Raw genomic sequence first — 26,435 nt, 5'->3', positions numbered from 1 at the left:
CATTAAACTTTTATATTTGCGTAATGAAAGTCTCGCGTGGATAAACTAAATATATTTGAAGTTTAGCGTCAACGAGACGAAAGTTATTGTTGATTTTTACTGGGTTTCACTTCTGGTATATAATAGAAAATAAGTGTCTTGTATCAAATATGCTCTTTATTTCTCTCAGGCCTATATAGGAGCACTCGGCAATTTACCAAGTGCTATTTGGGGTCTTAAAAATTTTATAGCGAAGAGGGATTTGTACAGAAGCGATTTTTAAAACTGATTCGATGCAATACGAGTGATATGCAATTGTCAACAGTTACTTTGTCGAAAATACGCGAGCCGTTTGTTGCGATGATGAGCTTTATGCGTTCGACCAGGTAGAAGAAAAATTCTCCACCCTGGAAACGAACGAGTTTCGCGTTTGGATCGTCAAAGTTTTTAACTTGGACAGGCAATGGCCAAAGAGAAGAGCATATAAAAATAAGATAGAAAAGCTGACGTGGAAATGGGAATGCTAAGAATGGAGAGAAGGTTATTGAACGAGTTTTATGATCGCAACAGCGTGTTATATTTACCGCACAATTTAATTGTCGGTATTCCGCGCGTGCAGGCTATTCAACACTAAACGAATCCGTGAAATTTGTTAAAAAAGGGATGGCTTTTTGCGACGTGGAAGATTTTTTGCTCCTATCGCCAATTATTGTTCTCGCTTTGTAAATGAATAGCCGAGCAATATGAGGAAGCGAGAGATGCGTATGAGCGAAAGGGAAAATTGATCTGCGCTCGTTAAATTTCCTTCTTGTTAGGGGAAACGCGGCTGCTATAAAGAATTCAAATTGCCAAATGAAAAGAAACAATATGATAGCAACGCGAATCCAATCATGCAACCGCGTTGATGAAGAAACCAAAAAAGAACAATAAATTATATCGAACAAATCACACCTGCAGCGCTTCCTAAACGCGTGAAATGAAAATGAAAAGAAAACTCAACTACCATGCTTTTACCCCTTTTCTTGTAAATTCATCGGGGAACAACAAGTTTGACCAAATAAATCTATACAGCGTAATTAATGCACTTCGTTATTACTTTATTGCGAATATTAGGAGGGAAAGAAGAGAGCAAGAAAAAAGAAAGGCACTACAATTCCCCTTTGTGTTTTATAAATTGAGCTCTTTAAAACGAGTTTGATAAAAAATGTAACCATCATTGATAAAAAGCTACAAAGTAAAAGCTTAAATCTTTTAAACTGGGTGATTATTGCGATGAAGTAGACAAAGATACCTGAGGAGATCGTAATTTCTCGCAGAACGGAGAAGGCCAAGTAAAGTATATACATATATGCTATACCGAAGCCGTAGGGGGGAAACACTGGAAATATTGTGAATGTAGATCTCGTGCTTCCCGTTAAATACTTGAGTAATGTTTCGTCGATATACGATATGAAATGTGTGCGAAAGTAATTAGTATAAAAAATAATTACACTTAATCCTTATAATATTACGTGGTAATGGTATATAAAAGAGGCAGATAAACGCGAATGAAATCATTAAATATGTCATGCTATAAATAAGAATAAAACAAAAGTGACAAAGCCCAGAGTTTTGCTATTAATTAATGGTAATAATGAACTATTTTCCGTTTGGCTTAACATGCATTCAACATTCTGTTCCGAATTGTTCGTATAATCCGTGCATTTAAATCGCCATGCTTATCACGCATTTTACCTTCATTTCGAAACGTGTTTATTTAATTCAACATGGTGCACACACGCTCATCTTTCTTTATCCCTCACTGCACTTGATTCTGTCTCCACTCGTCCTCCGCTATTCAATTTCGATAAATATGCATCAAAGCGTCGATTACGAGGAGACCCTTTTCACTCGTTTCAAACATTTACCTCTTTAACTAGCGAATATTTCCATTTTTGTTACGATCCTACCTATTTCACGAATTTTGCATTTTTCTGCAATAAAGTATTTCGCTACTTACAAACAACGCAGCTCGATAACTAGTATAATGACCAAAATATTTAGCAATCTTTGGGAAAACGTTCAACTGTTTATACTTTTCTATCGAACGTTCAGTTAGAGAATATTAAAAAAGTGAGCAGCAACAAAAAATATTTGAAATATGAAGAAGACTTGTAATAAGAGTAATCAATTCAGCGTGAGTGAGAAAAAGTTAGAAAAAGTAATAAAAAGTAGAGCACGAGCTCTTATTTAGTACGATTCAGCGCTTCTGTACAATAACGACGCACAAACATACATACATATAGGTGCGCGCATACTTAGTAAGCCACACCAACACTTGCCTCCCTCGTCGTTCACAATATAAACAATGCGGAGCGATCCAATTAAAAAATAAAAGAGTGTAAAAAATCTCGCGTCTGGGTGAGATTTTACGTTTCGCGGAATCTCATCGCATTCTTTTTATAAAACGTCGCATTCGGTTAAAAAGCTGGACAAATAGTGGGAGCGCGACTTTTTAATTAATTTGCACTGTTCAACGATCAACGAGGATGTTATAGAGACAACCGTAAAATAAAACAAACCCTTTCTCTGGCAAACTCCAAATCGTAAATGTCCATTCTTCGCTTGATTGTTGGTGTCGAGCACGATCCATGCGATAGGAAAATCAGCAACGTCAGGCGTGAAACACAAATAAGAGTAGGAGAAAAAGGATATACGCCCCACGTGTGCTATACTGAAAGAGCATTCTTCTTTTTCTTCCATTTCCATAGACAAACTTGACGAGTGAAACATTTCTCTTATTTTGCTTCCTCTTTCTTTTGGATGCCCACCAGACGATTGCGAATTTAACTCTGAATAAAGCATTAGCTGCAAATGTTTTATTGTTTATTTATGTGTTAAAGGGAGCCACTATTACATTTGATAGATAAAAACTAGTTACAGGAATAAACAATTTTTAAACGTTCACATGTATGACTGCTTCTAATGATATTTATAAAGAAGATTGTTATATAATTTATATATTTTGCTATTTACGAACAAAATCTATATAAATATGTACAGATATTCGATTGTAGGTGGACAAATATAATCGTAATAAAGGTAGAAATTAAAAGTAATCGATTTTAATGATTAAAGTGCTTTATATAATTAAATATATATATATATAAAATTGATAATAGCTCTATCTATACTATTAACATTGTACTTGGATGTTACAACTAAAGATTTTGTCAATATTATGTTAGTCAGATTCAGAACGATGCCATATAATTTTGACATCTCTATCTTTGGTTGGTCGCAGTAAGAAGAAAAACCAATCCTCTGGCATGTTTGTAAGTATTAACGATATTTTTCTGAGTATCAAAGATTGGCAAGAGAAAAATTTGGAATGGTCGTAACTCGTACAAGTAAAAATTGAATAGATGATGGTTGTTAGAGAGGTTTATAGTTGCATATTTGCAAATGCGTGCCATTTCGCACATTTACTGATTACGAGGAGTGCGAACTTGCGCAAGATTGTTTCTGATATTTCGTTCGGCAGAAATTTTCAGGGTGTACGAGAGAGTTGCACTAGTAGGAATAATAAGCGAGTGAAAGAAGACGAATGGAGTAAGAGGGGAAAAGGGAAGGAGGAAAGATACAACCATCGCCGATACAAAAGAGGGTCGTTTAAAGCTGAGCGCTCGACTTGGAGAATGGCCAAAGTGTCTACCATCTGAAATAGTTTTTCCATTCTCATGCGACCAACCCCAAAACTGTCCCAACCTCAACCCTACCTTCTGTTTCGTATTATCGCCTTCTTAAATAAAATGTGCGAGGTCTAAAAAATAATCATATGTTAAATGAGATACTCGTTTGTAAATAATTACATAGTCGATTTGATGGCATAAAAATTATGGTCATCTTGCAAGTAACCAAATACGTCTTTGATTAATAAAAATTCCTAATGATATCTATTCCTGAAGAAATACTTATCTGCATATCGAAATGAGTTTTAGAAGAGATTGGACAGATATCTGAATGAAAGATTAATTAATTAATGACAATGGTGTCGGTACTGGGGAATATTTTGAAAATAGTCCATTCCCACATGGGAAAAATTGTGATGAAAACATATTGCAGATAGGGTATATTATTATAGGGATATAACTATATAGATGGATTAACGCAGAGGTAAACGTGAATATTGGGGAGGCGAGGCGAGGCGAGGGAGGAGAATACGAGTGTCAGCGTAGGGGTTAGTGTGTTGGGGTGGTAAAGGGAGTGAGTAGTGGTGGCGTCGTAGGCAGTAGGATGGGAAACGATGAATACGCATGGAAAAATCGCGAATCCGGATTTGAGGGATACCAGTGCTCACTCGAGGGGGTTCCATACCTTTAAGCCCATATAGCCCGCGCATAGATCCGCCTCTGCGAGAGCGGGATATACCTCGACGCTTGGCGATCGGACGCCGCGCGGGAATTATCGGCAAAACGTCAATATGCATTACCAACCTCACGATCCTCCCCTCCCTCGACCCAGGCACATCCCTCCCTCCCCTTATAACCCCTCCTGCTTCCTGTCCGCAAAGTCCAATCGCACTCCTTCCACGTCACCAATCTCTTTCCATTCGACCTTTGCACCCAATGGACTTTCTATCTTTCCTTTCTCCTCCCTATACTCCTGCTCCCTCTCCTCTCCTCTCCTCCTATCCCCGCCACTACTAAACTGCAATCTCTCCGATTCCACTCTCGGCCTTGCAATTTCTTGCACTTCTTGCACCGCTGCGGCTAAGACAACGCTCCACAACCATTCTCATTATTCTTCTGTCGTCCCACCTATAGCAAACCATCCACCTAATCCTAATGTTGGTCCTTTCCAATACATACGATCTCTACTGGAAACTCGATACTTGCCATTGAAACTACTGCACCAACGCGTGGGATCGATTGGTTGGAGCGGAGAGATTTGATTAATGCAAAACGGTTGATGAAAGCTGGGCGCCATTGGAAGATCGAGCATTGGATCTATCATCGTGGGACAACGATGAACGATGAAGCAAGAAACTTATAACAAGTGCAACTTTGCGAGACGATTGTCCTAATAAATTAATTACTAGACTATATGCGTATATAAGTATGGAGCAATTGTCGGTAATACAAAAGAGACAATTCATTGTTCCTTTACTTTTACCGACAGCCAGATTATTGCTGGAAGACTCCTATGCAAATGTATTACTATATATACTATATGTTTGCGAAATGTGTAACAAGTTGGAGTATAAAATTGAAAAATAATAATTAATTTTCATACATGCAATTGTCTGTAAAACATGGTCGTGTAGGGGTGGAAAATTGAAGCGATCGATTGCGAGAAAGCAACAGATTTTATCGCATTGTCTATATCGTTGTGGCAAGTGCAGAAAAGCTGGAGGACCGAGCGACGGAGACGAGAAGTTGACAGGGTTGGTTAATAAATGGGGTGGTAGGACGTAACGATTGGGGGATGTATAGAGTCGATCTCATTGGTTCTATGTGGAAAGAAGGCTTGGATATGTGGGTGTTAGGCGAGTGGTGTACGTCGCTCTGGGGGTGGGAAGAGCAAGAAGGGAGGAATGCTGCTGGTTATTGATGAACCGTTCACCAACCAGCTATACCCTTCCTGTGCCCCAGCGTTACGCCAGCCGTTTGTCCAACAGTGTCTGCTCGCGTGTGCGCCTCGATCCTGACCAGCGTATGTGTACCTCATAACGTATTTAGACCCCCTCGGTCTCTATGTGTACCTATGCGCACCACTACTGTTATAACGCGCGTGATTAATTACACTCTACCTTGTCTTATCTATAGCAAATAATTACTGGAACGCCAAAAAATCTCGAAAATACGTGTCAATGGGCGCTGAGCCTGAGAAAATAAGCAAGAGATTCGTTCTGTGCATGCATATATAAATGCCACGCATATAAAGCGTCTATTAATCCTAGTGAGACCTAATTAAACGTAAAACGAGACATTATAATGCGATAATTTTCCAATGTAATTTCATCGTTTTTGCACACCGTGTCACATTCATTTTGCGTGAGAAAACCATAGAGAGTGTTGGAGGGGAAGAGAGATGAGAAGAGTAGAAAGCAATGGATATTATGCTACATAATCCGTCGAATAGCAGCGCCGTGGTGAGGGATTTATAAACAAATTCCCTCGGGTCGTGAAAATTCGTGTTTCCAGCGAGAAAATTATTACAAACGTTTTGTTCACGTTCATTATTATTTCGCGGTCGGAATATTCATTTCGGCTGGATACTTCCGGTTTGCGGCTTGACAAGTCGCGCGGAAGTATAAATTGTAGCGCGTTGATAAATACGACTCCTAATTACGCGAATCTGTAATTTAGTTTATAATACGAAACACGGAGGAAAATATGTGAAGAGCTAGAGAGAGAGAAAAGTGATGGGAGGGTTGCAATGCTCAGCACTCTCTCTCCCTCCCTCTCTCTTACACTCACTACCCCAACCTCTCTGCTTTGCCAGTCCGATCATTTTCTTATGGAAATGTTCGCTAATGAAATCAAAATATTCATTTTTGCAACTAGCTTTAACCGCATGGTACTATTGTTACGTGCCATGAAGCACAATACTTGATAGCATATCTAAAAATGTATAATTCTACTGGCTTCTTTCGATTACGATGCTCAAAAATGTTCAACAAATGAACTCGCACATCTGGGAGCTCGCGCGTTAAAACGCAAACCAGTTAGGCCACAACACAATTTTATTTTCATGTTAATCGCCCTAGACGACTATTCATTTTAGTCATAAGATATGTTTCACAAACTCTAATTAGCCTTAAACTTTTCTTGTAAGCATATTTATTCATTTTAAGCGATGCACTCGTTGTTGATTAAACTACAATCTTCGTGTTACTCTAGAGAGAGAGAAAGAGAAATGTTTGGGTTTTTCGCGAAATGAGTCTGGCATATTTATCAGTTGCGAAGCATAAAACATTTAGCCCACCAAATAGATAGCTTTTATGTTCTTCGAGATACATGCAGATTATCTTTACATTTAGTTTTGCTTACTCGACATTTACACTCGGCAAATTGAGACGAGTAAGAGTATTATTGGCAATAAATAAGGGGAAGGTAGCTGCTGGCAGTCGTTTTTCCAAAGCACAGATAAAGGACAAGAATTTTGTGTCTTACCCTTCGGTTTTCCGTTAGGAGTGAAACTATCTTTGCAAGACAGTTTCTAACGCGTGTGTACACGCGAAGAGAGAAACATTCCACGAGGCAATAAAAAAGGATTCTAGCAGGTGTGAGAATTTATTAGTACGTCCGGTAATAAATTTTCTATAATGTATATATATATATATATATATATATATCTACCGATATGAAGATTTAACGCGGGAAGAACCGAGAAAACCAATCTGTGCGACGACACCGATAGGAAAATCGAAGCTTAATGACGCGAGGGTTGAACTTTTGATCAGAAATAAATGAGGCTAAACGAGGAGTCTGATTGTAGACTTTTCCAGCTGGCGAGGAAGATCAGACGAATCCACTTGCAGCGATGGATTTGAAGGCTGCTCATAAAATGAAAAGTAGAGCAGCGTGTCACCCTCGAGTATCTGTTTTATGTTCCATATATTGGCTGGCTCTGAGGACTCGGGTAAAGAGCGCACTTCGATCTTTGCCTGCATGTGTGCGGTGCGTACACACATGCAAGATTTGCTTCCGGCACTTTCTTCTTCCACTTCAACTTTACTCCGGCCTTTCGGAACAAAAGACTGCCCCCGGACTAAGCGAGGCGACTCGAAAACCGAGAAAGGAACTACTATCCATTTAAATCCATGTGCATATAGTATTAAAAGCTGGGCCTAAGCGCAAAAGATCGTTCCTTATTCCGTCCCTAATTGGTCAATTACCGAACAAAAAGTTTGCCAACTTTTAGACGGTTGATTATTCGCAATTAGGGACAAAAATTAATATTTATAATCGACCCGGTGAATGTGGATCGTTGGTGGTATATTTGGGAGTTGCGAGCGCCAGTCGGATAATGAAAAAGGTCGACTTTTGTTATACAAATATAATCATCGTTAACAAAATGCAAAGAGTGCTTGAAAAATCTTTTGAAAGACCTCGGCAGAATCGGGTTAACAGCAGGAGCACATTTAAAACTACTCGTTTTTCCAGCATGGTTCAGGAATGAGGGGGAAGGGGGATGCTGATGGAGATGGGCAGAAGGGGGAGGGGGGAGGGGGAGGTAGTGCAATGACGAAAACGAGAGATCTATATCTGTACGTGTGTATAGCGTATCTTTGTCTCGGAGGAAAGAAAGATGGAAAGAGAGAGGAGGAAGATATTTGGCAATGCGCCACTACCTTTGAATCTCAATGGGAATCTTGTTACCTGTCTCATACTGCTCCATGGTAGTTCACTATCGTGTTATCCTAATCTTACTCTATTTGATTTATCAACCTACACTCTCGACACATGCCCGAACGTCGTGGCTCGCTGTTTCTACAATATTCGCGTAATTCAAAGTTAGATAGTTTCCTGCTCTGTAGCTAATTCCACGAGAACGCATAATCCAATATTACGTTCAAGGCAGGATTAGTCGCGATGGAAAAACATGAAAGCCAATCCTGACGATCGATCGATTAATATATAGTTATTAGTTGTCGAATAAATTCTCTCTTGTTGCTTTGCTTTCTTCATGACGCTGAAGTTGGCAGCGACATTCCAGCAGCAAGTTTCGCTATCGATACGCTCCGAACTTGCGCGACACCCGGTATACGCTGCATTGATTAAAATAACTAATAAAAGTTTTTACATGCACTGCCAAATAGCTATCATGCGCAAATGTTCTTAAGGAAACACAATTTATCCTTGAAACATTAATTGTGTAAATTAATCATTAAAAATAGTTTATACAGGAAATTCATTTTCCGAATCTTTTAAATCATAATTAACTAAGAAAGAAATTTTTTTAATTTTTTTAAATGACTCCTCCTTATAGAAAATTTCATGCTGAATCAAATGGTACGACGTTTTTTAGGGAACGCGGTCTCCTTAATAATTTTTTTTACAGATCGTCAAACGCTTAAAGTAAGCTATACAGTGCATTACATCAATTCCAGGCTAATATCTGGTAGCAGGAAATTTTTTGAATGTATCTAAATAACTCCTCTTTTTAGGAAATTTCATGCTGAATCCAATGGTATATATGTTTTTTTAGGGAACGCGGTTTCCTTAATAATTTTTTTTACATAGAAAAATCGTCAAACGCTTAAAGTAGGCTATAGTGCAGTACATCAATTCCAAGCTAATATCTGATAGCAGGAAATTTATCAGTGATATGCTTGGAAACGATGTACTGCATTGTCGCCTATCTTAAGCGTTTGACCATCTTTCTATGTAAAAAAAATTATTAAGGAGACCGCGTTCCCTAAAAAACGGCATACCATTGGATTCAGGATAAAAATTTCTATAAGGAGGAGTCATTTTAAAAAATTAAAAAAATGTCCTGCTATCAGATATTAGCTTGGAATTGATATACTGCACTGTAGCATACTTTAAGCGTTTGACGATCTTTCTATGCAAAAAATGTGATTAAGGAGGCCGCGTTCCCCAAAAAACCATATACCATTGGATTCAGTATGAAATTTCCTATCAAGATAAGAGGTTTAAATTAATTAGAAAAATTACCTGCTATCAGATATTAGCCTGGAAATGATGTACTACAATGTAGCATATTTTAAGCGTTTTACGATCTTTTTATGTAAAAAAAATTATTAAAGAGACCGGGTTCCCTAAAAAAACGGCATACCATTGGATTCAGCGTGAAATTTTCTATAAGGAGGAGTCATTTAAAAAAATTAAAAAAATTTTTTTCTGAATTAATTATGCTTTAAAAGATTCGGAGAATGAATTTCCTGTATATAAACTATTTTTAATGATTAATTTACACAATTAATGTTTTAAGAATAAATTATGTTGCCTTAAGAACATTTGCGCATGATAGCTTTTTGGCAGTGCATGTAAAAACATTTATTATTTATTTTAATAAGAGCAGCGTATATTATTGGGTATCGCGCAAGTTCAGAGCGTCTCGCTAGCGAAACTTGCTGCTGGAAAGTCGCTGCCAACTTCAGCGTCATGCTTTCTTCTTCCCTTCTTATTTCAATAAATTAACAAGGTCGTGCAGAGTCGAATAGCTGTTACACCGGCTAAATGTTTTAAATTGACAGTTGAAAGTGGAAGAATTGGTCGATTGAATAGAATCTGAGATCACTGAATTATATAAGGCGAGAGGGATGGAAAACGCATGGTTGCAATGTAATGCGGACAAAGACGAGTCGAAGCAATTTATCTAAATAACAGCTTTGTGAGGGTACTCGAACCGAGAACAGAATCCATCCGGAATGTTACCGGCCAGTACCGGCGTACCATTACCTTCCTGCGCTTTGATTCTTTTGTGTCGACCGGGACCCACCATGATCCACTACTGCTCGCTACGATTATAGGGCGCATGTGCTTGCGAGCTTCATATTGGTATCTACCAAGAGGAAATGGTTAGCCACTTTTCCGGAAATAGAAAAGAGAAGCTCTGATGAAATGCACGAATTAAATCAAATCGAGCTATCGTCGGACAGAAACTTCAATTTTCTTCTCCACTCATTTTCCTTTAATTTAAAACCAATTTGACATCTCTCTCTTGACGAAATTTACCACAAAATCTATACCCCTGCCGCTAGACATATACGCACACGGTCAATTGTTCCTCGTCCTGAAATAATGTTGCACAACTTTGGACCTCGAACGGAATCGATATCTTGATTCCATTATATTAATTCCGTCGTTGCATCAGATTTTTAATTATCGTAAAAAGTGTAAGAACAGTTATATATTTGACTTGTCTATACCACGGCTAACGAATACCACTGAAAAATTGGAAAAAATGACTTGAATGACAGAAACGGGGTAATATGAAACATTTTCAAATGCAGCGTCTATTTCCAGCTTGTGAATTTTCGTCAATAGCACCACTATCGATTCGTCTTAATTAAAGGCGCATTTCAGGTCATCTATTTTACATCTGCACACCATTCCTTAATTGAGTCCTAACCCGATTTACTAACGATTCCACGAGCACTATTTCAATATAATAAATGGGATTCCAGCACAGTAACCTAACGTTATTTATATCTGTCAATAGTCAAGTAATTACGTAAATAGTAAAGCTTCGACAAGCATCGATCTATTCCACTGAAAACATGAATATAAGTAGTGTACCAAACGCGACTCTTACACAGCTCGAGGAAGTATTATTTTCCATCTTCTCTTTTTATTGGATCACAGTCAATACTTGACCCGTAATATTGGAATTTTCCTGGTAATCAATCGGATAATTTTTACGTCACAATATTTCGGTGTACGATTGGGATGCTTGGATAAGCCATCAATAGTAATAAAACAATCCATCCTTCTGATTATATTCCCTTTTTCAAGGAAACGTGACACAATTTTCCTCATTCATTTCAAATATTTTTTTGCAAAGCGCCAGCAGACTGGACCACAAATAAAAATATGTACGAGTGGACGAAGGTAGACTTTCAGGATGCACTCACGAAATTACGTTTCCGGTAAGGATGTGGAAACGATGAATTTCTCAATAGAAAAGATCGAGTCTTCTTATAGTAATGGTGCTTGTTGTCGTGTGCTGACCTTCCGCTGTCGTTAATCGAGAAAATGGGAGTCCCCGCTTCTCAACCATAAAAGCCGGGATAGGCATCTAATCTTCTCGAATCAGAAACCCAACAAAGCCCATTCATGACTTTCATCAATTTAAATCACCTGCTAGGAGCATCGAAGCCCTTTTCCCATACTTCCTCCTCCCTTCCTCTCCGCGTCTCTATATAACCACCTATCTATCTTTCCCTATTCAACATCGAATATATATTATTGAACCTAATTGCAGGAGATAAGAGCAGCTACGAGCTGATTTTCAATATATCCAGATAAGTTTTATTGTAGAAAGTGTATGCTGCTCGTAGCTGATGTAGGTTGGACGAAATGATCACAAGATTATGATATACAGAGAACCTCGGACAAGCCTCATTATGGAATTGAGTGCTCATGTCCATAACTTTGGAGAATTGTCATTTCTGTCTTACCGATCGAAAGTTCTCATAACCATAACTCTCGTTAAAGCAACGTTAAAGAGCTCCAAAAGTACTCAAAGTTCGATTTTTCATCATTTCAAATTCAATTGTCTCATAAACGCCTAAATTAAATGATAAATTACTAGAATGCTTTGGAAAGCTCTCGAGAGCTAACCTACTAGAATACGTAATGAGAAAATCGGTGATTCCGTTTAAAAAGATGAAAGCAATCTTTATAAGGCCATCGTCAAGACTCCTGTGTAAAAGTTAAACCAAAGACATTATCTATTGGATAATTAAAGTTATATTTTTTTCAAGTACTTTATAGAATTTTTTCTTCAAAAATGCATAGTTTTCAAATTATTTGCCTAGCGATTTCATCCTTTTGTTTTCTCAATTAACTCATACAAAGGTCATTTGCCTTATGGCTTCCCTTGCTTCTATATTTCTATACTGAAGTTGCAAAAAATAAAAGCGATTATTGAACTGAACCGTTGGTTGAAGAGTCCAGTTTAATATGTATTTAAATACATTTTTTACACTAACACGGGAGGATTTGTCAAATATGTCTCTAAAAGTTCATTCTCATACTATTGGACGCTAAATACTATATATTATTCATTCGAAATATTATAATACAGCGTTGCGCTACCGCTCTGAGCAGCTTTTAAAACAAACAAATCATAAAAATATGTTTCAAACATCACTGCTATGGTTTCGAAGAGGTGATAATATAAAACTATTGATTTGTTCTTGAAAGGTCGATCGAAGGTTATTGATGGAACAGCTTAATTTGTTTGCATATCGTCCCTTAATTTTTACTCCATATTCTTGTAGCTTATATACTTCTAGAACTCTTTAAAGCATTATAATAACGAACTATATTTAATCCAAAAGTTTGCAAGATAATTGAATTTGAAATAATGGACTATCGAACTTTTGAAGCTTAAACGGTGCTTTAACGAGAGTTATGGCTAAGAGAACTTTTGATCAGAAAGAAACAAACAAGAGTTTTCCAGGATTATGGACAAATCCACCGAGAGCCCTATTCCGTAAGGTTTTTGCGCGGTCCTTTGCTGGGTTATTTTTATGTGTATAGAAGGTGGTAGTTAAAAATGAGAGAGTACGACGTACAAGGTATAAAGTTAAATAGAAAAAAGTAGATGAGGAGTGGCGAGAGCTATAATTAAATAACGTATTAAGCTCTTAACGAGAACCTAAAGCTAACGCCTTTACCACGAAAGAGGAAGGTCCAGCGTGAGTGAAAAAGTGGTGAGAACGCAACCTGTGCGGATAAGCGGTGACATAGCTACTATTCATGTATAATGGGACGGAAGGAGGTAGAAAATGGTACATGAAAAAGGAACGAGGACAAAGGGCCTCGTTGTCCACATAATAAAGCGAAGTGGAAGGTCGCGGAGGCGCCTTCTCTGCCATTGCATTGAAATTTAAGGGAATTTTGCGGGCTTCCCATCGATCTGATATTCCTCGTCCGGTGTCCAGTCAGTCCCTCGCCCTACTCGAAAATTGCAAGAAAAAATTCTAGCCTTCCGCGGATGATATCGTCGAAAGAAACTCATCTCATGCATGCTCCCCATCCTCTCTCTCTCTCTCTCTCTCTCTCTCTCTCTCGCTTATTCTCGATTGTATACCAATCTCGCTACGGGAAACCTTTGGAAATTCCTTAAAAAGGGAGGAAAAAGCAAAGAACGGTTGAAATGATAAAACCTAGTCATTGTTGACATGACATTCTTTCCAAGTTGCAGTCTCTGTGGAATGATGCTGTGGGATATTTGCTTAAATATTCGAAATATTTTCGTGCAATCCAGTCTCGTCCTATTTTCCCTCTTAAAATTCAATATTTTATTCGATAAAAAAGGAAAATTCGAAATATGTTTTAGAGACGAATGCAACACTGTAACAGCGCAACACAGTTAATTAATTAATACGCCACGACTATATTGCAGCGAGACTAAAGTCAATATTAAAATTACCATATTATTAATTAATGTTAATACAATTACCGTAACACAATAGTCGTAATTTGTGTGTGCAGACATCGAATTAATTAAAGCAATGCCTTGGTTTCTCGTATCGCTTGAAATTAACAGCAGGGTGTAATATCTAAACGATATTCAATTCAATTAGCCGCTATGAGTGTAGTCTACTTTCAAAGAATAACATTAAAATCAGTGTTATTTTCACATTTCAAGCACTTTTCATCTCCTGGAGAGCCCTTCAATGCCGAGCTGTTCCGAAGATTCGGTGGAGGAGGGACGTATAAATCTGAAGTGAATTCAGACCAATTGATATCGAGAGAAGAGGCACAATGAAGCGGAACAGCGCGCTACGATGAATCGTACCCAAGTATCTCCTAGCGAGAGCTAACTTTATTCAATGTCCCGTCGACAAAACCAACGGTGCATTCTACGTTTTCGTTGCAACAACAAAGCTCTGCCAAGTTCTCATTAACCTCGGAATCCTTTAAAATTATCTCACCATGATCCGAGAAATTAACAATCTTAACTAAGAAATTTCTCTCCGCTTGAAATATCGCTATACCGATGCAGAGTAATGATCTATTTACGCGAGACAATAGGAAGGAGCATCGTGGCGAGTGAAAATTAACACGCCCTCAAGTTTTTATCGATTTGCAGCAGCCGAAAGCTTTTCGTCAATTTCTCTCGTGTCTGCATGGCTATATTCATGGAGACAGACGGAGGGGGAGCAGACACACACATATTTTTTCCTAGCGAGTCGGTGGGGCGCGGTGGCGTTTGAATCGAGAGACTCGCTTCGAAGGTAAAACTGTTCGCCGACAGTCAAGACATTAGTAATGTGAGAGAGTCGAGGAGAAAAGAAGAGAAGGTGGAGGATGTGTGTGCCTGCTGCGCCCACTGAAAGGAACACCTGACGTGATCGCACGCTCGCAATGATAGCAGGTACCGTTGGCACGCTCTGAGAACACGGATGATCTATGTTCGACGTGGAGCGAAGCACGTGCCGCCCCAAAACGCCCTCGGACACCTCCGAACGCCACATATTGCTACAGTCCCACTAACTCAAGCCACACTCCTAATTTTCAGCCAAACACGCAAACACCGCACCACCCCCTCGTCTTTTTCAACACCATCGCCACACGCTTCGGCAAAGTAGCTGTTCTTCATATATATATATATATAGAAAATATCCTGACGAAATCCTCAAAATTCTCTGAAATTACACAACAACTCTATACATGTTTCTTTGTTGCAGGGAAGGTGCTACATCGGTGTATCGATCTTGGATTCTCCATTATATAGGAAGCGCGGCGCGGTTCTAAATAAAGTAGAGATCCCTTTCACACTCTGGCCCGGGTCTCCAATAAGTGAAACACATTGGGTTTTCTGGGGATTCGGCGAACGGAAATGCGTGAATTAGGGCAGTTACCGTATGAAACGATCCGACTACACCCCCGGCTATTCTTTTAAAGGGATGAAATCCTTCTCTTTTCCCCCGTACCGTTCGTGACGACAATCTATAATAATAACGCACGTGAGCGCCTGCAGGAGGGTCCGGTCGATGGGGATTTGTCGAATATTTATGGAAGATGCACGACACTCGGCACCATGTATTTTTTTGTCTTTTTCCCTTTTTCTTCAAAAAAACAACGCTACCACCGTCGCTTCTCGTTGGCTCTCGTTCGAAAACAAATAAACAAGCGACAACAATTCAATACACTGGAGGTGTAAATGTCCAAATATTGCTCGAGCTGGTAGAATTGATAGGTTGAAAATACAGGAACGAAAGTCTATATGGGGCTCGAAACTCTCTCGATGGACAAATTTGTGTAAAAGTTTCAACGTCGCGTGTATATACGTAAGGACTTCCCGCGCGCGAGAGAAAGGTGTCTGAAATCGTGAGAATTCCGAAAGTGGAATAGACAATTTGGCGCGTATATAATGCGGAGTTGCATTTATCTTTGTGCAGGCATTCTTTGGTTACAAGTGGAGCTTGTGCGGAGAAGGAAGAAAATCTCAAATTTCGTGTTTTCGACGTGCTAACGATTCCGTTCTTCTTTTTTTTTTACTTTATTGGTCGAGTCTCGACTGGGCAGGGACTGGCGGAAAGTAGAACGTGTTCGTTTTCAAAGTAAAAGTAGAGGACGAAAGGGGCGGCTTTGTCATAGAATCTCGTATATCCACCCTCCGGCGCCGAACGTGCTACACACCTACAAGCATTAACAACCAGTTCTAAATTCGAGGACGCTTTCCTCTTTCAGTCTCTCCTGCCCTGTGACCACGCACGTAACCGACGGAAGAAACTTTTATCAGTTAACGAGCCGTTCGAATTTTCATTGGAAAGGAGCAAACTTGTGGTAAAACTCTGCCATTTACTCGCCAGCTCGCTCTACCTGCATGGCGAATCTCTCGTGTGCGGTGGGCGCTAATTGATGACGTCTCTCATCGGTTGCTTTGGCTTATCGTCGTCCGACTAATAATAGGGCATCTCTACTTTAAGGCGCACACGTGCGAAAACAACCAACGCCAAGAGAGTTACAGGGGTCGTTGGCGTGATTGAAAGAGTGTTTTGGGAGAAGAGATATCAGATAACAGGAATTAAAGGGAGAGGAGGCTCGATCGTGCTTACGTCTCTCTCTCTCTCTCTCTCCCTCTCTCCTTCTCAGGCACGAGTGATTAACGACAAGAGAAACGAGGTCGAGCTTTTCGTGCAGCCGGTGCACGTACACAGCCGGTGGTGAAGACGTGCGCGGCCACCTCTTGCGGCTTTCGACCCCAACTGCCAACCTGCACACGGTTATTTCTCATTTTTTTCAACCGCTACATTTGCAGCTTTCCAAACTGAAAGCTGGATGATGTGGACATAAGAACAGCTGTGCTTCAAATCAATTTCCCTGCCTTTTTTAATGTACCTCATGACTGGAATACTAATTAAACCGGGCGTTTCCTCCCTCTTTATTTTCCTCCAGAATTTCAACTCTTTTCTTCCATCAAGAGACATGGTTGTGTCTTGATGGCAAGTATATATAAAAGTAGATACAGATAAATAAGGCATGTCTATACCGCCGTCGAGGCAAACTACTCTCTCTCTTATACAGTAAGTTTGGCCGTCTCAATTTTCAAACCGATTTTTCTCAGCGTATAATCTATTGTCATGATTTAAGGAAAGCTTTTCTTAAAATGCTTTTGAGCAAGCTTTTATTTGCAACCATGAACATCCAAATCGGTTCATGCAATCCAGAGATATCATACCCTCTTATCTATGTGAATGCCAATTAAGAGATTCTTCTTCATAATGTTGCCAAACTTGTTTGTGACAAAACCGTATCACAAACTTATGACCCTAATACTTTAAGCTACATTTTCTTCTCTTAACTTATTTCGGTAATAATATTGGCTGAAATAGTGCTTTTTGACCAGCTTTGCCTTATAGGTAAGCCCAAATGAGTCAGCCTTATGGACAAAGCGGATCACTGTTATAATAAACCATAAAACTCATTTGGACTATAGAATTATTATTATAAATATAGAAAAAGAAAAATAAATAACAAATTTGACCATTTAGCTGTATATAATAATTTTCTTGTTACATTTTAAATAAACTGACGATTAAGATTAACATTAATCGTATTAATGAAGGAGGCTCTTAAGTTAAACCTCGTTCCTGGCAAAAATAAAAAAAAAAGATCCCCTATGGAACCAGTACAATCTCCATTAATCTAATTTATATATTTCCCACAAATAATACTAAATATTATTCTACTGAGTCTGATTTTTGGTTTTAAACTAGGAGAGACCGGAACGAAATGAGGAATTAAAACTTATAACTTGTAAACGGTTTGAATAAAATGGTGAATCGAACAATTCCTATTTAAAAGAAACTTTAATTCAACTATTAATCAAAAATCATAAAACTATTTTCGAATGAAATACATAAAATCATAAACTGAAAAATCCTTGTAAAACTCGGTATTGTTCCGGTCTCCCACTCTATTACCTTTTAGATTATCCCTTGGCTTCAAGATGCTTCATTAGTTTTCCCTACATATTTATTTACCATCTGCAAATTATCCAATCACAACTGTTAATTAGCCCGACCCGCTTTGCCCGAGAATATACTTTTTAGTTAAATAATTGGAACTTGTAAGAAAATTGTTCAAAATAATTGTTTCATGTAACATTTTAAAGTTAAATAATACTAATCCAAGATGGTGTTATGAATAAAGAAATAGCTATAATCGAGTTTCTGAATGATCGCGATGAACTTAGCATCGAAATTTTTATGTTAGCAAAAATAATGTTATTGCTGCAACCTTTATATAATCCGTCGTCCCCAACAAAATGCAAATAATTTATACTCGTACACAATGCGCCAATATACACAAATGAAAATATTGACACTAATTGTTTAAACAATGGTATAAAAGCAATGACCCACTGTAGGTGGTGTACCAGCCTTGGACCACCTTCCCCCATGCAATTTGAAACTATAGAATGCAGAATACATAAAATAATACAAGCTTTTCATTATAGTTACCATAAACAAAAGCCCATTTCTTTTTGTAAAAAAATTGATTTTTTCAATTCATTTGCTTCGAACAAACATTTGCATTACCCAACGCAATTTGTATGTTCGTAAATTGGGGGAAACAACTTCTTCCTTCCCAATCTTTCTTCAATATATAAATTTATAACGTTTATTATTTTGTCTTAAGAACAAATGTGTTCACAATCAAAGTAATACTAACAAATTTCACTTTTAAACATTTAGGCCCGGTACACACGGCGGTTCTTTGACGTCGCTCGCGTCTTATTGGCAATAGCGACACCGCAGCGTTGCCGTAGCTACGTGTGTAGATCTACCCATTGCTTTTTAGTACTTTGAAGCCGCAATAACGACACCGCATCGACACCCGCGCGTCAAAAACCGCCGTGTATATCGGGTCTTACGCACTTAACATCGAATACTGTTAAATTTAATCAATATTTGTCATTTAGCCGTATATATTCACTTAGGCGAATGCCATTTTATTTCGCTTTGGCAAACGTTGACGTGTAACGTGTCGCGTGACTTTTAGTCTCTAGTTGAAAATAAATGCGCTGGATCCAGCTAGTCCTTTATATAGGAGAGGAGGGGCACAACGGACGTTCGGTTCCTTGAAACGTTCGGCGCTTTCTTTATCAGGCAATGTTGTATTGCCGTTCGAACTTTGAACGGCTTCTTAGAGTTACCAACGCTATGTCTCTTATAATCTACCAAACACAATTTATTTGTCAAAACTTATATAACTTTGATGCGTACATTGCGGGAAGTTGATTCGTGGACAAGTACACTTTTAGCTTGCATACAACGCATAAAATTAAGGCTTGCTAGGTGTAAGACAAAATGATGGACACCGCTGGCTGTAGATTATCAAAAAGTTTAACAATTTTCTTTGCCTATTATCATCCGAAGTGTCTTTGTTAACTTTAAAACTGTCAAAAAAGCTCCGATGAAGAAGACCAATACGGTTTCGAAATGAAATGTAACAACACCTCCCTTGATAAGGTCTTATCAAGCAACCGGATAAAGATCTGCTAAACTTTTCGTACGGTACCTTGCAATTTAACCCGTTCGCTTGGAAAATCTATAACAACTTTAAAATAAAATGTGTTTTGATTAATGAAGTGAGGAATATGTTCTAATATAATAAGTTTTACCATTAGTTTAATGTAAGCAATTGTTTTTTTCTCTTTTTCTTTAGTCTATACTTGAAAGAATGCGTAGGGTGAAGGTCGCAGCAGGAAAGTCATCTGTGTTTATAACGTAACTATTTATTTTATGTACAGTACACTTCAAGTTTACGGGTTAAAAGAAAATCATTCGTGTAGTAAGTGTGTGCAACACCTGCATTAATGACTTTACGTCAAGTGCATGAAAATTCTATAAAAGAAATTATGTTCTTCTTATATTGAAAGTTCAATCTTGAACAAAGCCCTCATACAAATATTATCACAAATTTGTCCTCTTTATTTAAGATTCTTGTTTACCAGATCTCAGGAATGACGATTGTGCACAATTGCCCTAAATAAATCCTAATTCACGCGCATCAAAACTGTAAAAGTTTACTTGCCAAATTTTAAAAAACTTCAATGTGTATCTGTATTTATGTGTGTGTGTGTGGGGGGGGGGGGGGGAAGAGGTGGCACGTACGCTTTCCACTGGACCTAACAGGGTTAACTTTTATTAATGTTTGGATCAAGGACTCCATCTACCCCCAAATTGTCCTAAATGATTTTTCGAGGGAAAACTTAATTTTTATCGCTATTCGCGCAAACTCCAAAGTACCCGGAAATATCGGAGTATAAGCAGCTGCGACGAGGATCAATTTCAGGCTGTCCTTGCCTGCAATTTCGCTATGCCATTTTGAAGGATCGAGGCGCCAAACTTATCTCGCTAATAATTAAAAGATAATCAATTTGGAATGATGTTATTTTAAGGCGGATGAGCGATCGCCTCAGGATTTAACGAGAATTTTGATATTGAAGCAGGTATAGCGAAGGTCACAAAAAGAAATGATTGTTCGTTCGTGCTTGCTGACTCACCTTTTTCGCATCGTTGTTGTTATCGGCCGCGTGATGTGGTTGGGGACTCATGGCGGCACCATTGCTCACTGCTCCGCTTTGTGATAATAGTTCGTCATTACCCCTCTGAAACACAAATAGAAACGATACGATTAATAAATCTGAAACTTGTTCTCAATTATACAAATATCGCGAATTAATCTTACGCACGGTGGGAAATAGGATTTGAGGTGTGGCATATATATATATATATAGGGGTGAAATTAGAAATTTTCCGAATTACAGGATTACAGAATATTGGAAAGTGATGGAATATCCAATCTCTTGAATTGATGTCGTGGTTGAAATGATTGCTAAAAGACGCGAAAGAAGGATTTCCCGGCTCCATTTTCCAAGTGCACTGATAAATCTGAGTTTCGCCCCTTCAAAAGAGTCACGATCTGACGAGAGAAAGTACAGAGCTTGGATATATTTTCTTCTCATAAAAATGACGCTGACTTCTTTAATCCGAATTTCAATTTCAGCTTTTGCATAATTCGCATAAAAATTGTCTCGTCGAGTCTAATAATAGCTGCTCCTCCGTCGACTCGAAATATTTATTATCCGGTAATATTACTATATTGATTATTTATAATAAGTTCCATTAAGAGAAGAGAGGGATAGAGGAGGAGAGAGGCGGCGTAGATGAGGGAATTGGAAGGATTTTCTTGGCGTAAAAGTGAATAATCTGGCAAATTTGCCGAAAGTGGCCGGAAGAAGTTCACCTTGGTTGGTTCGAAAAGTAGTTGTAACAAGTGCTAGCGTCGTTGAATATTATAAAAAGTATGTAGAAGCGTATAAATAAAGTAGTTTTATCTAGCGAACCACTCCAGCTGGTAAATCTGTTGGCGCTTAAAGCTTTACGTGAAGTAAAGCGAGCTTCAAAGAAGAGCCGCTCAGTTTCAAGGGAGAAAAAATTCCAGCCTCGAGCCACGATGGAGTAGAGAGAAAAGAGGGACGCGCGGATAGAGGTGGGATTGGGAGAGGAGGGGGGGGGGAGGGGGTTGGAAAGGAGTGTTTTGTAGACTGTACTGACTGTAGAGCAGTGGTAGCACATCGAGTCTGATGGCTCGCTTGAATGCTCGCGCGAAAGACGCAGCAGGGCCCGGTTGGATTTCACATTTTCTACTGGGATTCGAGTCATTCAATTTCCCAACCGACATCGGCTAAAGCCACTCGTCCGTTCAGTCTCTCCTGTATTATTTATTTCTAGTGGACACACGGATTCTGACCTCGCTTATTTCTCCTCCCATTTTTCTCACTGGCTATTGAAAAAATAACGTTAAAAGCCAGTATTCCGGATTCGGCGATTCGAGCAAATAGCCAGAGAATCGTATCTTCAATTTATACCTCTGACACTGCAGAGTCTTCGGGTTAAAAGTGCACTGTGTGTGGCGTTTTTGAAGAATAGCGATGAGTTGTCTTTGGCAATGAGCACGAGCTGCAAAATTACCGGTTGAAAGTGCAAGTGGGTGCATCGAGGAGTTACACGATCCGAACGTGAAATTGGTTTGTCAAGCAGGTTACGAGAGGAACTTTTGAGAAGGTGCGCTGGATGCACGAAAGCGCAACATCTGTCGGGAGGATCGTGAGACAATTCCGTGCGGGTCGTCGGACAAGTAAAACGTGTTGTTCGTGTGCTCGCCTCGTCTCGGTGGTAGCTCCGGGGGTAGCTGGGAAAGAACGTTAAATCCGGGAAAGAATGGCGGTTTTTCTCGGATTGAAAAGGTGCAGCAGGAGTCTGGAAGGAAGAGACCAAGAGGAAAAAACTGAGAAAGAGACGTGGAGCAAGAAGAACACAAGTTCTATAATCCATACGTCCATAGGAAATAAATAATACACGAGGCTTCGGGGTCTTGATAACACCCCTACAGGATACTGGTCAGGGGATAAAACTACCCTCTATTTTCTTCCAAGATATAGAGGTGTGCACACAAACTCCAGAGAGCGCGATCACTGACCTTAACAACTTGTCTTTTCGTACGCGATCATCTCTACCTTTTGTCGATACTTTATTTAAATCGAGAAAAACGAGAGTAAGAATCTCAAAGAAAAGCAATTTTATAGAAAAAACAAAATTATATCATCGCTAACTCTTACTCGAACATTACGTTTCTATTTCCTACTCGTCACACACTGAAAAGTGTTAAATTTCAAAAGAATATGTACTTTAGTTTCCCTCAGGTATGGATAGATTTCTTAAAAGGTAAAGGGCACTTGCAATGGCATGAGCGATTGGCGACCGAGGAATCACTGAGAGACTGAAGATCAGTCTATGCAGAATGTACCGTCGCGAGACGGTCCTTCGGTTTTGGCATGGGGAAGGGCCAAGGGGGAACGGCTTACATGCACCACAGACCACATCACCATCGAGCTTCTCTCGGCAGGACGCAGAGTGGCCAGAGAAAATCCGATTTCATCTGCTGCTATATGGCCACTCGTGAAATAAACCAAGGACATTCCACTGTAAAGCACTATTTTCACCAAGAATTCCTCTATTTTCCATTTTCCAACCTCGTTCCCCGCTTTATACCATCGACTGCCCTCGACTGTTTATTATGTCATAAACCTCCAGTAGTTTATAGCCATGAAAGTCCCGTTAATATTTTCTTTCCCGTAATTACGTTATATTTTCAAGCCTGATGCAAGTTTGCTTGGATGGCATGGCATACATATATTTACGCAGAGTCAGGACTATGATCGTTACGGTTTCATTTCTCAGTTCTCTTCCTGATAAAGATCAAAGCAGATTAGAAGTCACAGCTTGATATTTGCCTTCTTCGCAAACGAAGAGCGCAAATATAAAGGATTGGGAAGCTTACAAGGTGGTTCGATCTTCACGGATGATCCGATCGGGTGTTTGATGAAAGAAAATGAAGGAGGAACGATTGGATTCTAAAGTTAGAAGCGCGGTAACGTCAACGAGTCGGTTAGAGGAGAATCTAAGAGTTTCGTGTCAGAGTGCCGTGAATCGAGCCTTCGTCCGTACAACGTTGAGGAATGGCTCGAGGGTTGGAGGGGGAGAGGTAAGGTAGAGGTTTGCGCGACGCAAATGATGTGGAAAGAGGGCAGAAATTAAAGCCGCTCGTTAGGCCAAAGCGCTTGGTCTGATCGTCATCGGGGACTACGAGCCAGCGAACCGCGAACACGGGAGACCCTCGGCCGATATTCGAGACACAAAGAGCTGGAAACTGGATCGCATTTTCTTTCGCGACTCGCACAGGAAATAGCCCGGATAGCCCCTCCCCTCTTTCCCATACAGGATTTGCGTCCTCGCGAAACAGGATAACATCTCAACGACTTCCGTCGAATTTGCAATTGGCAAATTTTATTAGGTCCTAATTTGCTTCACCGATACGGAAAGCCTATAAAGAGAGTTCCCCCGACTATCCACCAAACAAGTAAAACTCTATAGGACAGGATTGATTTTCAAATTCGATATTCTTACGGAGGACGAAAGACACTCAATTTATAGCAACCGCGTGGATGGTACTATTCTTTTTAAAATACCGAGCTAAAATTTCCTACCTGGAAGAATATTCAAATGGGTTAATAAAGACTTTTATTGTCGAATGAACGTAACGCGAGAAGAGTTTTCAACTGACTAAGGGGTTTTCGTTCCTTTCAACCTGGCCTTACATTGTCACAGACGGAAGCAGATTAACATCAAATAACAAATAGATCCTTTTTTCGATTCAGGGGCCTTTGAGAATATCCACTAAAGAGTGCCACTTGACGCTTATTAGAGCAAAAGCAAGAGCATCTCTCCAAAGGACAAAGTAAAGTGAACGACAAGAATTGCCGAAGAAATCAGTGAAACGTGATACAATTTCGTCTGGTTTTATTTTCCTTCCTTCTATGGAACCTCTTAAAGCTATATTTCTATTAAATAACAATAACAAGACTATCATGCTTCACCGGGACCTTGTTTGCAAAACTAATACCATACTTACGACGTCGACATTCAATTAGAGTTATTGACACACGATATTAGGATACACACTGCAGTTTGGCGCAGTGAAAGCTTAGCTTAATCGTAAAGCTAATACGTGTTTCAAACGATAGATTAATCAGTCGTGTTAAAATCTTTATGACGTAATTACTGGGCGCAAAATCCAACTTCTATGTCCACCATATAACGACAATGGCTATTAGAGATATTAATATTGACAGGGATGCAAGCTTCTCTCGCAACCATTATAACAGGATTCCTTTCCAAACGGATCAACGACCAACCCCTTCATCAACGAATTCATTGTCAGTGTAATTCCGGCTTGTATTAATTAGGCGAGAGGATCTTGATTAAGCTATTGTATTGAGAATTTAGTCAATAACGATAGCTGATTTTTGGGTTAAATTCTAATAGGCTTCGGATATATAATGGGAGATTACTCTGGGCTTGATTAGGGGACATTAAAGGGTTATACAACTTTCCCCAACGAACGACTTATAATTCTAGCAGGAATACCACCAGTGTCGTATTCATCATCTATTCCCGTTGAGCTAACACAAAAATTGCGATCGTGAAATTCGAAACCTCTTTCTGAAATCGGATTGCAACGAAATCAGAGAACGTGGCGACCCGAATGCTCCCGTGTCAATCGCCGTAGACGTACATAGCTTCTGCTGCCAGTTCCTGCTACCCGTTGCTTTTCAAGATTTTTCAAGAATAACGAGTGAGACGATAGAGAGACGATAAACGAGGAAAAAGGAGAAGCTATGTTCAATTTGTCGAAAGTCGATATTAGTTTCATTTGTAACCCGCTACTACCGATGCAATTATTCTTCTATCCTTTAAGCTCGCTTCATCCTCTCTCATCGTTGTACGCAAAACTCGACCAAAACGAAAACTCTCTCTTTTCTGCAAAATTACATTCTCCCCAGCCATGCTAAAGTTTGCTGCACACGGTGCTTTTAATTCCATTCGTAGCATAACATAAATGTTTTCAAGCCTGACTTTTTTCGAAACATTTTTTCTTTCCTTCTATTCAAATAAATTTGCTGGAAGATCCTTGGAAAATTTATCAAATCGACGAGCATTGATTTTTCTTCCTTGCAGAAGTTTCGATATAATGAGAGTTGACAATACAGGAGAAGAAATAAGTTTCAAGCATTGTTAATACGCAAAGTCCAAAAACTCATTCTTTTTTATCTCTTTTATACGCAAACTTATCGAAACGCTTTAGCTTCAAAACACTCTTGCGAATCGATCCAATTGTTTCTCTCATTCGATTCGCTCCCATAACAATTGTTTTCAGCCCTGTAATCTCCAATAGTTTCAAATTCAACTTTGAGCTCAGAACATTACCGGAGAAGGAAACAAAAAGTAACACCTTAACAAATTTTAAAAAGAGACTTTAAGAAAAATTTTCTTATAAGACATGCTTGTATACCTCGATAACTCTTCATCTAGCGTAATGTACATGTTGAGCAAATACACGCTGAAGAAAAGATGCTTATAATAAATAAATAATTTATTTGCTTTAACAATAAGTTACTTCAAATTTCATTTCTTCGAATGAAATGAATATTGGTTGTAAAAGTGAAATGAATTAATTATTGAAAATTAATTTGTCTCCATGTTTTCATATTATGCTTCGAAAAACTTTCATTTACTTCAATATTGCATTAGAAATATATTCTATCGATTCAGATAAATGCCTCATCAATTTCATCAAATTCATTCAGAAATAAATGGCTGATTTTCTTATACCCAATAATTAAGGTATTCT

At 38.9% G+C, this 26,435-nt stretch overlaps 1 protein-coding gene across 15 annotated transcripts in view; it reads right to left on the bottom strand.

The window, feature by feature from the left end:
* The window catches only part of heph (polypyrimidine tract-binding protein 1 heph), a 364,217-nt gene that overhangs the window by 92,792 nt on the left and 244,990 nt on the right, over window positions 1–26,435 (bottom strand). For all 15 annotated transcript variants that reach the window (XR_010824767.1, XM_066747745.1, XM_066747743.1 and 12 more), the window contains one exon: window positions 20,686–20,790. Coding sequence is in view for 14 of the 15 variants with exons in the window: in XM_066747745.1 (XP_066603842.1) it covers window positions 20,686–20,790 (105 nt within the window). In the remaining variant the exon portion in view is untranslated. The remainder of the gene's footprint in view (window positions 1–20,685; window positions 20,791–26,435) is intronic.

This window comes from Prorops nasuta, unplaced genomic scaffold, assembly GCF_024137725.1.
Source record: "Prorops nasuta isolate Cenicafe-Biocafe unplaced genomic scaffold, Cenicafe_Pnas_1.2 PNAS00003, whole genome shotgun sequence".
Lineage (NCBI taxonomy): Eukaryota > Metazoa > Arthropoda > Insecta > Hymenoptera > Bethylidae > Prorops > Prorops nasuta.
This window is presented reverse-complemented; position numbering and strand designations above follow the sequence as displayed.